Below are 14,180 nucleotides of genomic sequence, written 5' to 3'. Positions count from 1 at the left end.
CTCCACTGCAACTAGTATATCTGCTAAAGGCATGTTTGAACTAATGTCTTGCTTGTTGAAGGTCCAGTTAAGTTGAACAAAGCCTGCATTCGAGCATGAGACAGCAGAAAATGCACAAAAGCCTAAATCTTAGCCATTCTTAAACTTGTAATACAGGAAATGCCTATGAATTTACAGTGTAACTGTAGGAAGCACAGCCAAGGCCTGTGTGGTCGAGTACAGGACAAATTAGCAGAAAAAAGCAGTTTAAAATTAGCAACTCCCTCTTATTACAAAGTCTATAACTTGATTTTTAAATCCACTTGCCATAGTAGCAAGAAGATGAAAAAGTTAAATTCCAACTCTGTTACAAAATAAACAGACAGGGCATTTACCTGATTTTTTTCTTTAACTCTATAAGAGTCAATAGATTTATAAAAAGATTTTTAAAAAAGTATAACAACAGGCAACTTTGACATTTTCTTTTTAGTGTTGTTGATCATATAATTCTTAATCACCACTAGAGGGAGTAACAATAGCAACACCATAACACCCATGTGCCAACAGTTACCTACCCAGAGTTAAAGTAAAGATGAAGTAGGAAAAAAAAAGCCACACTTACAAAACAAAGGAAACCGCCTTGGCTGAATTGAAGTCAAGAGTTTCCATTACATTTTGTGTAAACTCTCTAAGATTATAGCTTGGAAAGCCCCAAACGTCTTAACATTGCATAAACCTTTCATAGGTGGTCCAATACAAATAACAAAAGTACATTAACTCAAACATTGGGCCAAGGAAGTGTTGATTGAATATCAGATCAGTCTATAGCGGCATTTCTCAACCTTTTTTTCCTGTTAGGGCACCCTCAAAAATGTTAAAAATCCCAAGTCCCACCAGTCAAACTGTATGAATAAAAAGACAAACATTCTACATCCCTATGACTGCAAAGTATACCACACACAGGGGATATTAGACAGTTAGGCCTGTACAGCAACTCATGACAGTTATGTTCTATTAACAAGAAATCTGAGTCTCAGATGATGCAGACAGGGCAAATGTTGACCTCCTGTTCTTCACCTGCTGAACTGAGAAACAGGCAAACAACACTGCATTCTTCTTGTGAAGTGTGTAACTAATGATGTAAGCCTATTTAATCGCTGACCCAGACATTGATGTTATTTCAGGAAAAGGCACATGGGAAAACTCTGATTAATTACACCAGGATAGCTAATGATATGCATATTCATAATTCTTGTCTAAATATATTATGAAGGCATCCCTGACAGAGCCATTAAGGAGCTCTTAGATGCCACAGCACCCTGGTTGAGAAAGGCAGGTCTATAGCACAAAATAAACCGATGTCATTTCCTAATCCTGCCTACAAACTGAGCAGCAGGCGCTCATCATTTGGTACTTGTCACCCAGTTGCAGGTTATCAATTCACTCACACTGAGATTAACATGATACATAGATTATCATCACTTAAGTACTCCAAATAAAACAGTCAGATCTTGATTGGAATTTTGGTATCAGTAATGTAAACAGTTCTCCCTTTGCTCATCATTGGCACAAGTGTAAACTGAAACAAAAAGGTAGCAGCTGCATCTTAGTTTTGCTTTCTCCATTAGTGGAAGTGAAACAGTCCATCTGTGCTATAATTAACAGCTGTCATGAGAAGGAAATTTTGATGTTTTTTCAGATTTGAACATTTCTAAACACAAGAAAACGTTAAAAAAAGACAAGAAGATCAGAATCCAGAGGGTTTGTTTAATTGGTTTAACAACTCCTGGCATAAAACACAACAGATAAAGTGATGACACAGGCGAGGCTCACAGCTGTGGGAACAGGGGTCTATGAAGTAACTGTAATGCAGAGTACAATATGAGTAATAGAAGAGGTTTCTATGACTAGCTGTTATCATGCAGATGGCTTTATATATTTTGAAAACACTTGAAAGCGCGATACAAATTTACATATTAAGAAAGCTTTTGGAAAAGTGATGTGGAGGGATTTAGCTGCTCTCTTTGCCCAGGGTGTGTTTGTCAAATAGGTATTCTGCCATGCCATTCTGTGGTGCTCCCATTCGGCGCAGGTTGGTCACCCAGTCTGCCAGCTCTTTGATGGACTTCACCTGCTCGTCCAGGTAGTGCGTCTCAATGAAATCACACAACTTTAGAAAAAAAAGAGGAAAATCTGATTATAAATTGATCATTAATGTTCACTGATGTGATGGCACACATTGAATGAGCACTATCATTTTGGAAAGTTTTTTTTTAACCTCGTGACACGTTTAGATGGACATTGCAAAGGTATAATGAAGTTAACTGGCAACATCTCAAAGACAAATTCTTCTTGACCAGTGGTTCCCAACCTGTTTTCTACTGAGGCCCTTACTCGTATAAAAGAAGAGCTGAAGCCCCCCAGGTCCCACATGGAAAAAGATAAATTGCTGCCTTACCAAAAGACCCTTGTATGAACAATTCATAAGTGTTTTATCATGATTTTAGATAATATGAGTGAACCTATTTTAACAATCTTCAAGCAGACAGACCCTTGTGCGCCCACTGAAGTCTATGGCATCCCCCAAGGGGTCCCAGACTCCAGGTTAAAGATCCTTGGTTCTCAACTCGTGGGTAAGGACCAAAAAATGGGTCGTTAATCTTTTTTCAGAGGGCTGGAATGTATGCCTGGAGAAAAAATGTGACGTAAAGTCTATAATATGCTTTATTTTGAAGATCTCCATCTCTTTGTTTTGTCACATCTTTTGTTCCTTTTCAAGTAAAAACGACTACATTTTCACAAAAGAAGAAGAAGTGAACTGAATATGAATTTGCTTTACAAGTTAAATCAACTTTCTGTTGTATTTGCCCAACAACAATCTGAGAATACACTGCTTTGGACGAAAGCATCTGCTAAATGGCAGTGCAACTTTTTTTTTTCCAAAGATTTATTTTTGTGCCTTTATTAGATAGAGAAGGACAGTGGATAGACTTGGAAACAGGGAAGAGAGTGGGGAGAGACATGCAGTAAAGGGCCACAGGCCGGATTTGAACCCGGGCCGCCCGCGTACATGATGCGCACCTTAAACCACTCAACCATCTGCGCACCCAGTGACAGTGTAACTCTGTAACTTTTTTTAAAAGGCGTGATGTTTCACATCTTTCAAAATAAGAAAGGACAAGAGTCAGAATGGGGCAGGAAAACACATTGACATCCAGACTAGTATGATAGAATTATTCAACGCTTTCGCTGAATATTGATACTTAAATTAAAAATTACAATTCTCTAAAACAGATTAATTTTCTCAATCAAAATTCTGATCTGGAGAATTTTATACTGGTTTTATTTTGAAGCATGTGAAAAAGTTAATATGTTTAAAGGTTTACTGTGTAACCCTCATGCCCTACTTTCATACTCACATGTGGGTCACTGTGATCAGAGCAGAGCTTGTGCAAATCCAGCAGTGACTGGTTCACACTCTTCTCCAACTGCAGGGCACATTCAAGGGCTTCGACTCCACTGCCCCACTCGTCCCTCTCTGGCTTCTGCATGACAAAGCAAGTCAGAAAAGTTTTACTTGAACGTTAAACTGTTTGTGTATGTGTGTGAAGATAAGCAGCACGGCACACTCACGCCCACTGTATCTTTTTTTGTCATCATGGTACCCTCCCAGCATGGGCCTTACGATAACTCAGGATCAAACAGCATACACACACAGAGCATCCTCTCAAACACATACACATGACTTGTTAGATCACATAGTTGCTCATACCCTGACATCCTGAAGGAAGATCCTGCCCCCCCTCTGGTTCTGCACTTTCATTAGCTTCTCAGCATGCTCACGCTCTTCATGCGACTGATTACGGAAGAATTTGGCAAAGTTGGGCAATGCCTGATCATCCCGGTCAAAGTAGTAAGCCTGTGAGAGGAAAGGAAGAGAGGAATGTTTGTCTTTTAACTTTTTATTTCCTGCTAGAGAGCCAAAAGCCCTGAAAGGACCAGTGAGGCATATTCATACCTCAAGCCAAGACTGTTCTACATAGTTTGAGCAGCAACGTATACAGTTCAGTATATATTATTAAAGAGTAACACTGTGTTACTCTGTTCTGTGCCTACAAAACTTTGAAAACATCTAAACTACCTGGCAAGACCTTGCTGAAAATGGTAGAAAGTAGAGCAAATGTTTAAAAATTGCATTTTGTAACCCTTTTATTTACACAGTTGTGTGGGACTGATCAATGAAATCTGTGCTCAGAGGTGAAACACGTTTTTTAAGGTCAGGTAACAAACTCTCTGCCCTGTCTCTGTACATACCCTAATCTAAACAGAACTCAACCTTTGTTTTATGACTTAGTGGGAGAACATTCATTACTACTCAGCTCACATGACATCACACAATCACCTTAAAACATGTCTCATAGGTTAATGTTTGATGAACATAGCTGCTCTAGTGGTGTCTTTAATTGTTAAAGATGTGTGGATAACTTTTTTAAACTACCATGTGTTTTTCTTCTGCCTTACGTTTGTTGGTTGGTACTGTGTCAACACCTGGAGGGTGCCTGAGAATAAAACACCACCTTTAAAACCATCAAAACATGGCACATAAATAACTCCTAAAAAGGAATCAGAATCACTTCTCCATAACAACTAAAATCAACACACATGTTCCTCTTATATCAATAAATTCTGCTTTAATCATCTTCCACATTTTTTTTTTTGATCCAGTGATTTGTATCTTACCATAGACAAGTAGACATAAGAGGCATACAGCTCCAGGTTGATCTGCCTGTTGATGGCAGCCTCGCAGTCCTGGTGGAAGTTTTGTCTCACCTGGGAACTCATGGTTCTGGAAAAAACAAAACAAAACAAAACAAAACAAACAAAAAGTCAAACTAGACACAAAAACAGCACAAAAACATTGCATCACATGTGTGTAAGAAAACAGCACAGATGATAGAAGTCTACATGCTTAAAATAAGAGAGACCTAATTGATTGATGGAAAATTAATTATTGTCAGGAAGAACAACAAATAAAACCTTGCACTTGGTAAAGTTATGACAGGAAAGTTTGAACTTAATGAAAGGGTTTGAAAACTGAAAAATAAGATGTAACCTGACTGATGGTCCTGATAACAGAAAATTAGAAGTCTGATTAGAATTGGGAAGAAAGCAGTGGCATCCATCACTTTAACCAACAAAAATAGAACTCCTTGGCAAACAACATTGGGTATTTTCTTGTTTTTCTGAATTTTCACTGAGTGAAAATAATGGCAAATTTCCAAAATTTTCAGCCCTAGTTAAATCTATCTAATATTGTGTTTTGTATGATATTAAGTGGTTTATAGCTTGTTTGCTGATAGCTACTCATAATGAAGAACGTAAGAAAAAATTGCATATTAATTTGTAATTGCAATATATGGGGAAAATCTCAACTAGGTTATTTTCCCAACACATTCAGCCCTACTCTATACACAATTGTGTTATGAAATAGATGTAGTGTTTTCAAGTTGTGGTACTTATAAGTACTGTTCAGCTTTAAAATTACAGAGATTGCATAATTTTAAAACGTGTGGTGTCAAAAATTATGGAATTACCTAACAGGGTTCCTACTCACTGACAAATTTAAGACTTTATAGGGCCTTTTTAAGACCTGAACTGAGAGAATTAATACCAAATTTTTCAAATGGTCAAAAATGAAAGGTGAGAGTTTCAGTACACAGGACAGAGCTGAATGCTCGGGTTTAATGCAATGTCAACGTCAAGTGGTATAGGACATAGACAGTTTTGGTGTTAAATACCCCAACTTGATGATTTCTGACACATGTAATGCCCTGCTTCCAATAATACAACAGATAGTGAAATTTATCACAGCACATGCAACAAGAATATATACTTTAAAATAATTATCAAATAAATTTAGATAGGAAACGAAGATTAGATAGACATGTCTTAGCCAAAGTGACTCCTGAAATTTAAATGACGACATATTTACATCCCGTAGTTTACAGTGAGAATCCCAGATGAGAGGTCTTTTATGTTGTAAGTGTTTTCATTATTGCAAAGGGGAAAAACACTTGACCATACATGGTATGTATTAGCCGTGCAGATAAACTATATTGCTAAGCAGCTACAGTTTTTACTGACAATTTACAGCAGAAAACAATAGTTTTCTTTTAAAAAGTGCATTAATTCAACTATCCCTTCATTGGAGACTGTTCACATCATGCTGCATACTTCACATGCCCTAATTACTACCTACAGTCAGTTGGCTTGGCACCACCTCGTTACCATCAGTTATATAACTTGACCAGGAATAAATAAACATAAAATCATACAATTCATAGCTTGTTTCTATCTTATAAAAAGTAGAAAAGGTAAAGCAGGGTAGAGCTTTGTTTGTCAGATCTGTTGTGCCGTTTGTCACGTAGTCTGGCACTGAACACCTTGCGCAGAGGCAGTAAAGCAAACTGCGTCAAGGCCGTAGCTGCAGCTGGCCCAGTGGCATAAACAACCGCAGTAAACGTTTCCTTTCCTTTAGCCAGGCAGTCAGTGACTGGGTAATAAGAGAGAAACATAAAGCTTACAGACATGCTCTTACCTGGTCTCTGTGGCGGGTCTTCTGGGAAGGAGGTCGCAACGCTTTACGTGAGGCTAACTAGCAAAACAAACAGCTAGCTGACAAGCTAAACGTGTAGAAGATACCTTAGCAAGCTAACGTATATAAGATGATTAAAATGATGTTTTAAGTTGGTGGTGGTATTCTTAGGCGATTATTCTCGTCCAGTTGTGTAGGAAGACAGTAGAAAGGTTGCCGTTCAAGCACTGTTGAAGCAGGTAACCTTCACCGTCCGCTATCGAGAGGATAAACTGCGCCTCACAGTTAGGACTTCAACGGATAACCAAATGGTTTGGACCGTGACGTCACTACCCGGAAGAGGGAACGGCCTGACCCCTTAATCAGAGTACGGCTTTTCATAAAACAGTGGTGGAAAATCCCCAACTATTGTGAAATAAAAAAACATTGAAGTACTTTGCGTTTCTATTAAGTGAACGTCACAGACCTACTTCTCCTCCTTTCGATTCCCCATGGTTTCACAAGGATGAAAATACAAATACAGCCCTAGGACTTCACAAGTTAAAAGATAGATGAAGATAGTAGTTATTTGCTGACATTTGAATGAAAGCTAACAGTAGACAGCAGTTAAAAAAGATGCTCCTCAATAAGCTAATGTTCAAATGCATCAGGCAAATTAACACAGTCGTGTATTGACTCCTTTGAATATTTTAATTTGACTTTCCCTTGAAATACTCATACAAAACTAAGACTTTTGTACTTTGACTATTATTTTACATTGTTGTATCAACGTAAGTGATTTTTTTCCCATCATTTAATGTTCTACATAGACCATTTATGATTTTTAGAGGCTACTGTAGACTAAAGGAAAGCAGAAATAAGAAGAGTTTATATTTGAATTTTCCAATGAACCGATAAGATGAAAAGTTTTGATCTGGAGTTGAATGAAATCAAAGGAACAAAATAAAGCCATGTAAGTTCTGGTCTCCAAGAAAAAAATGCCGTTGTCCATGGCTGGGAAAGGGTAAACTTTGGCTTTGGTTTTGGCAGGGCATTTAGATTTAGAAGACTTAAGTCTTGAGAATGGGATCAGGTTCACTCCAAGCCCATTATGACAAGTTTACAACAGGACATCTAGTGCACACAGCACACTCTCTCATAAAGACACTCAGATCTATCGTCATCTGCTGGCTCAGCTTTGCATATGTCATGATTCAGCTCTGTGGTTTGGGAGACAACATCAGGAAAAGTTGAAGATTAAGTAACAGAGTACAATCTGACAATCACGTGTCAGGATATGACTTATTGTCTTTTTGAGACATACTGTGCCAGGCGTTATGATAAAGCCATGTTGTTAATTACTGTCCGGTCTTTGACACTGCTATATAAGCAACCAGACAAAAAAGGCAACACTGCTTGGAAATGTACAGTGCCTTGAAAGTACTGATCCCCTTGGATGTTTTACCCTTTTTTCGATTCTATAAATCAAGCATGATCAATATGACTAGGCTTTTTTACATTAGAAAAACTCTTTAATGTGAAAATGAAAACAGATTTCTAAAAAGTAAAGTCAAAGAAATATGTAAAGGAAAATAAGTGATTGCATAACTATTCTTCTCCTGTAAAGTAACTTAATTCAACAGCAGTCCATCCCATTGATGCAAGTAATCTCGCAATTAGTAAAATGTATATCACCTGAGTGCTGTGTATCTCAAGTGACTGTAGTATAAAGATGCCTGTGTCTGGAAAGTCCAGTCCCTGGTTAATCAATATTTCTGGCTACCATTACACCATGTAGACAAAAGAACACTGCAAGCAACTTAGAGAAAAGGTTACTGAAAACATCCAACAAAAGCTACACAGAAATGGTTTAAAGACAACAGGGTGAATGTTCTGGAGCGGCCGAGTCAAAGCCCAGACATCAATCCAATGGAGAATGTGTGGTTGGACTTTGAAGGGACTGTTCCCGACCAATTCCCTTGCAATGTGATAGAGCTTCAAGTTTTTTGAAGAAGAATCGGGTACAATTGGAGTGTCCAGATGTGCAAGCCAGATTGAGACCTTTCCAAATAGACTCAATGCTGTGATTGTAACCAATGGTGCATTTACTAAATACTGACTTGAAGGGAGAATATATTCATTCAGTCACTCAGTGCACATCTTTAATTAATTGAAATCATTATCATAGAAATCTGTTTTCACTTTGACATTAAAAAGTTTTTTGTGTATTTTTTTTCGTCAAAAAAGCCAAATTCTAGTAACAATAATTAATTTACAAAACCAATAAAAAGGTAAAACATTCAAGGGGGTGAATACTTTTTATAGGTGCTGTATAAATCTAGGCCAATGTTTGTTTTGACATCAAGCATCCTATTTTTTTACTGAGTTATAGACAATGTCTGAAAAAGAGATGCATTAAGTTTTGTTTTTAGCTGATTTTGATAAAAATAAGTAAACTGAAACATTTTCTATTATAAATTAGATAAAAAAAAAATTTCTTGCCTTTAAGAGGTTGCTGGTGCCTTTTAAAGATGCACTGCCCTAAATATCCATTTTTGTTTTCTTCACAGGCATACTGTTGTCTAAGTGCAGGGGAGGATCAAGTACTAACCAAGAACTCTTAATTGTAAAACAGCAATTTTGTTCTTGCTTTTTTCTCAGTATTGGCATGTCTATACACAGTGATACATAAAATCTATATATATAAATATATAAATAATAATAATAATAAATATATTATAAAATAATGTAATATTCATGTAATTTAAATAGTAATTTTCAGTGGCAGAAGAATAGCAGAGAATAAAACACTACTACCACTGAAATGAGTCTCCTTTGTCAGTATTTTGAAACTGTGGAAGTTACTGGACTTTAGAGAAATTTTGTCTGGTTGAGGAGTTAAACTGGTTTGCTTTTCAAAGTTTAATATATTTTACTTAAGGGTAATTTAAATTGACTCTCTTCATGTCTCTGTACAAGAGATATGGAAATAATAAACAAATTTCAGGATGTAATTTTTGAAATGTACTAATATTAACAAAATGCCAGCCAGTGGTCTCTAGTTCAAAGTGGGTCTATTTTCTTATTTAACGTCACTTTATGAGATTAACCCTCTGGATTAACTGGCTGTGGATGACTCAATAATGCTGCAGGCATGCTAGCAGCTCAACGGTGTTGGTTAATGTGCTGTAAATAATGCATGATTCAGCATGGATCAGTTGCTGTCATCAACATCTGCAGGAGTGTATTGCATTAACATGACATAATAATTTTTTGACTTTTGTGTTTAAGGTTCAGTTATAGTCTCTGCTGAGTCACAGTCATGATAGGAAATGTTTTACATGACAAGCTGTAGTTTGTTGTAGAAGATTGGACAGCGCCATCTGCTGATCACGGGGCTGAGTTGCACATTTGGACTATTTCTGGCTGCAATAAGAACACAACTAGATTCAAAACAAAGGACCTAACTGTTTAATTGCATAAACCTTGTCAGTGCAGTTACAGTGGCTATGAAGAGCCTGATGAACTAAAAACTGGCAGCAGGGCTTAACATTAATTTGTCTTACCAGCCACATTGGCTTATACTTTCACTAATTTACAACCCACTCTAGCACTTCACATTGGCTTGGGGAACTGGCACCTCTATGTGCAAAACAGGCTCATTGCAATAATCATCTCCCACTGCTCACAAACACAGGTGCAAACAGTTAAGCCCAATTACAATAAAGCAAAGAATGTCATAAACTCAGCCAGTCAAAGTGGCTAGTGGGAGTCACTACTACCTGCCACAGCTTAAGTCCACCTCGTTGGCAGGTGTTAATGTCCACCCCTGTCAGTATTAAAACATATGTCTATTACTTTTTCACAGTCATGTGTCTCCAACCTTCTCCTGCTTTTCTAAATACAAACAATATTTTCATTTTGAGCTGAAGAAATAAAAAAAAGTTTGGATTTTTTATAAACTTTATTCATTGCTTGAAAAAGTTTAATCGAACAGGCCGAATCCCATATCGTCATCGGACTCTTCAGACTCTTCCTTCTTCTCTTCCTTCTTCTCCTCAGCTGCAATTAAAGTAAGGAAAGATAATTTTATTCACATTTACAGTGTCACTTTGGTTATTTTTGCATGTTTTCTTTAAGCTTTTGGCTGCTCTAATGACTGAGGCTACCATGCATCATATTGGCCATGTTGGATGTAATTTAGCATTATCCGTTTAACACTCAGCAAGCAACTAAAAAAAATGATGCATCATTCTCTTGATTAAATAGCTGACACGGCTTCAGCCTCAAGGCAAATATGAACTTACATTTTTAACATTTGATCCAAGAGACACTGACAACCCACTAATTTGACAGCATTAACTCAAATATACAAGCTGAAGGCATGTGCCAAATGTCATTGGTGCTGACAAATGAGGTGCTAAACTGTAATGCTCACCTGCAGCAGGGGCTGCAGCTCCGCCTGAGCCAGCAGCCGCAGAGCTGGCAACTGCTACTGCACCGCCTGCCGGCATGCTGGCCAGCTTACCGTAACCTGAGGAGACACGAGTTGGCAGAAAAGAAACTCAGTAACATTGACAGTCAACAGCCAGAAACAAGATAGAGGTCAGGAATGTAATGAATGATATACTTTGTATAATTAGTTGCAGCTACTACCTGAAATCTGACATAATCTGTGATTTATTGCTTCTCCAAGTTTAAAATAAAGTGTTTCTATTTGCCATCACATACACAAGTGCTTCAAAGAGCCATCTGACATCATTGAAAACATCAATTTTTAATTGGTGGCTTGTCACATAACCCAGAGAGTCAGAAGTTAATTGTCTTTTGCCCAGCTTGAACCAGCTCTAAAGATTACATCTAATGACAGTGAATGTTGACAAGTGTATTTTCATCTTCACACCTTGAGCCAAGCAATTTGAAGAGTAGTAACACCAACTCAGAGCAAAAAAAAAAAAAAAATTTCTTAATTTATTTGTAACAGAAAATTCATTTTATTTTCAACTGCTACCAAGCTTTTTAGAGACCCCCCCCATGTGTTCAACAGAGTTCAAATTATTAGGATTCATCTCTGATTACAATCCATATTGAAAAGCCCTTCCACAGCTTTTTAAACCTTTTTTTTTTTTTTTTAACTACACACAATGGTTTTAGCTTTCAATACACTGAATCCACGGCTGGAAAACCAGTTTTTTTGGGGGGGCAATCTGTTTTCCCCTCCCTTAAATTAAGTAAAACCTATCACTCGACAAACCTGTATAGTATGGATACTGCTGTGCTGACACTCACCTGAGGCAATCACATCATTCACGTTCTTGCCACTGAGCTCAGAGATGACCTGTTGAGAGAGGAAACGAATACAATCTGAACAGGGAAAGTAGCAAACTACAGGTAGAACAAATGCAGCAAACACTACATCAACACAATTAAAGCCTGTCTGTACCTTGTCCAGACGTGTATCATCGGCCTCAATGCCAACACTTTCAAGGATCTTCTTGATGTCCTTGGCCTCGGGATTCTCATTACCACCCAGGGCAGCGAGCAGGTAAGCAGCAACGTAACGCATCCTGAGGAAAAAAAGGAAAATAAAATGTTTGAAAACTGAAAGGCTGAGATTGAACACAAAATTTTTCATTGAAATCACCTTCCAAAAGTAAAGAAAAAACATCCATCTAACTTGTTTAGTTCATATAGTATGTGTGAATGGCCATTTCAATGTAGCTAATATCTATACATCTAATCAGACTCATTTCCATCATTATCCAAAATATTTTAATATCTAAGAATGTGTATGAATGTACCTTATTATCTGCATCTGTATCAGCAGATATAGGGCTGAACAATTAGGGGAAATAACCTAATTGTGATATGCCGATGTTTACAGATTCATTATGCAATACCAATATTAAGGTATGTTTTTCAGACCTAGAACTCCAGTCCATTGAACACAGTTGTAGGTTTGAGGAAAAACAGAGAAAAACTTTAGACCTCAAAAGACACTTCAACTTCAAAAAAAAAAATCAGGATAAATAAAAATACCTCAACTGACAGGCCTGTTGGTCCAGCCAAAACATATTAATATGGTCAAAATATACAGTTGATATATGCTGATATTCAGTTAAATATTGGTTGTAAATATATGTAGAAATGTTGATCTGTCTTTTTAAACAAATGTGCCAATACTGGTATCATACACTGTGCTTCCCAAGAAATTTGTTCAGCATCAAACTTTGAATTGTGTTTTAGGGACTTAAGTATTAGGTCTAAATTTCATTTAAATATCAGTATCCATATCTGCTAAAATTAATTTGTAAATACTGGCCAAAATCCAACATCATGCATCACTGGCTATAACCCAACGAGGCTCACTAGTAGGTAATACTGACAAAATCTAGCTTGAATCCGTTTACTTGTTTCCTTCCTGGTAAATCAATCAACTATATTGTTTATGAAGGGCAACTGCACCACAGTCCTGACCTTTGGTTTCAGGTTGGCTTCACCACAGTAACAAGTCACACCTAAATAACTCATGTAGCAGAGGGAAAGTGTTGTCCTTTAAAAAGATTTTATTTAGGTTTCACCTTAGCATGAGCACTTAAGTAGTCAATACATTAAAAGTTACACATTTTCTTACAAAATGTGTGAATTCCAGTTAGCTGGTCAATTCTAAGTGTGTCTGAAAAGACTTACTCTCAAAGGAGTTAAATACCTGTTACTCTATTTGTCATTAAGGATTGTAGAAACCATCCAATCAAGCCAACAATTTTACTCAAATAAGTGTTTTATTTAAGATGCCGATTTTTCACCCATGTGGCGGCGTTTCTGTGATCCCGCTAACATTACCACCAGCTAGCTTAGCTGCTAGCGTCAATGCGGATTATTAAGAAAAAAAAATACCTAGAAGTGGCTCTCTATTTTTTCTAAGTCTCCGTGGGCCCGAATTTACATGTTAATGATAGTAAATGCTTGTCCTCCCCGCTATTTAGGTATATATAGTGTAGTCAAACAGACACTTACTTGCTGGTCAGGCGAACGCGTGTTCACTCGGACGTTAGCACGGACAGAAAGGAAGTTACGTCAGAGAATGTAGGCGGAAGACCTGTCTCTTCTTCTTCGACTAGAATTTAAACAGAAAGTGAAAAGTGGGCCCCCACACGACAGGAGGATTTAGTTTCAACTCTACAACTCGAAACAGCTGTCAGGACTGTCCTGCAAGAACGCCACGCCGTCTGTAGTAGTATACACCTTATCTTTGTTAGGGTAGTTCATGTTTTAAAGGAAAAGTCATGTAAAGTTGATGAAATCATCTTTCCCATGGCAGATGTGACAAGCAGAAACTCCAAAAAAAAGTTAATCCATGACCTGTTAAACCCCGACACCGGTTGTATCAGACCAAATAAATGATAAAAAGGGGGACATAAGTTAAAACTCCCATCCGTGTTTCGTCAATTCTAAGACAAAAACGTAAAAACAATTCTGTGATCATTTAAAGGTACAGTGTGTAATATTTAGCCTATTAGCATTTAGCAAAACAAGCTTGGTTAAAATGAAACATAACATTTATAAGTAGATTGATCTAAATTAGTGTTGACATCTGATTACACATTTTTTAAATTTATGTTTTAAA

The 14,180-nt window shown here is 37.3% G+C and overlaps 2 protein-coding genes across 2 annotated transcripts; both read right to left on the bottom strand.

Moving 5' to 3' along the window:
- Window positions 1–1,726: 1,726 nt before the first annotated feature.
- LOC121508471 (ferritin, heavy subunit) lies at window positions 1,727–6,876 on the bottom strand. Its single transcript, XM_041785361.1, has 5 exons — window positions 6,578–6,876; window positions 4,720–4,825; window positions 3,752–3,898; window positions 3,399–3,524; window positions 1,727–2,149 (listed from the first exon to the last, which is right to left on the bottom strand). The coding sequence occupies exons 2-5, from the start codon at window positions 4,819–4,821 to the stop codon at window positions 1,991–1,993; spliced, it is 534 nt and encodes a 177-aa protein (XP_041641295.1). The 5' UTR covers window positions 4,822–4,825; window positions 6,578–6,876; the 3' UTR covers window positions 1,727–1,990.
- A 3,626-nt stretch (window positions 6,877–10,502) lies between these two features.
- rplp2l (ribosomal protein, large P2, like) lies at window positions 10,503–13,725 on the bottom strand. Its single transcript, XM_041790777.1, has 5 exons — window positions 13,571–13,725; window positions 11,997–12,120; window positions 11,843–11,891; window positions 10,992–11,087; window positions 10,503–10,615 (listed from the first exon to the last, which is right to left on the bottom strand). The coding sequence occupies exons 2-5, from the start codon at window positions 12,117–12,119 to the stop codon at window positions 10,539–10,541; spliced, it is 345 nt and encodes a 114-aa protein (XP_041646711.1). The 5' UTR covers window position 12,120; window positions 13,571–13,725; the 3' UTR covers window positions 10,503–10,538.
- Between the last annotated feature and the right edge of the window lie 455 nt (window positions 13,726–14,180).

This window comes from Cheilinus undulatus, linkage group 1 (assembly GCF_018320785.1).
Source record: "Cheilinus undulatus linkage group 1, ASM1832078v1, whole genome shotgun sequence".
Classification (NCBI taxonomy): Eukaryota; Metazoa; Chordata; class Actinopteri; order Labriformes; family Labridae; genus Cheilinus; species Cheilinus undulatus.
This window is presented reverse-complemented; position numbering and strand designations above follow the sequence as displayed.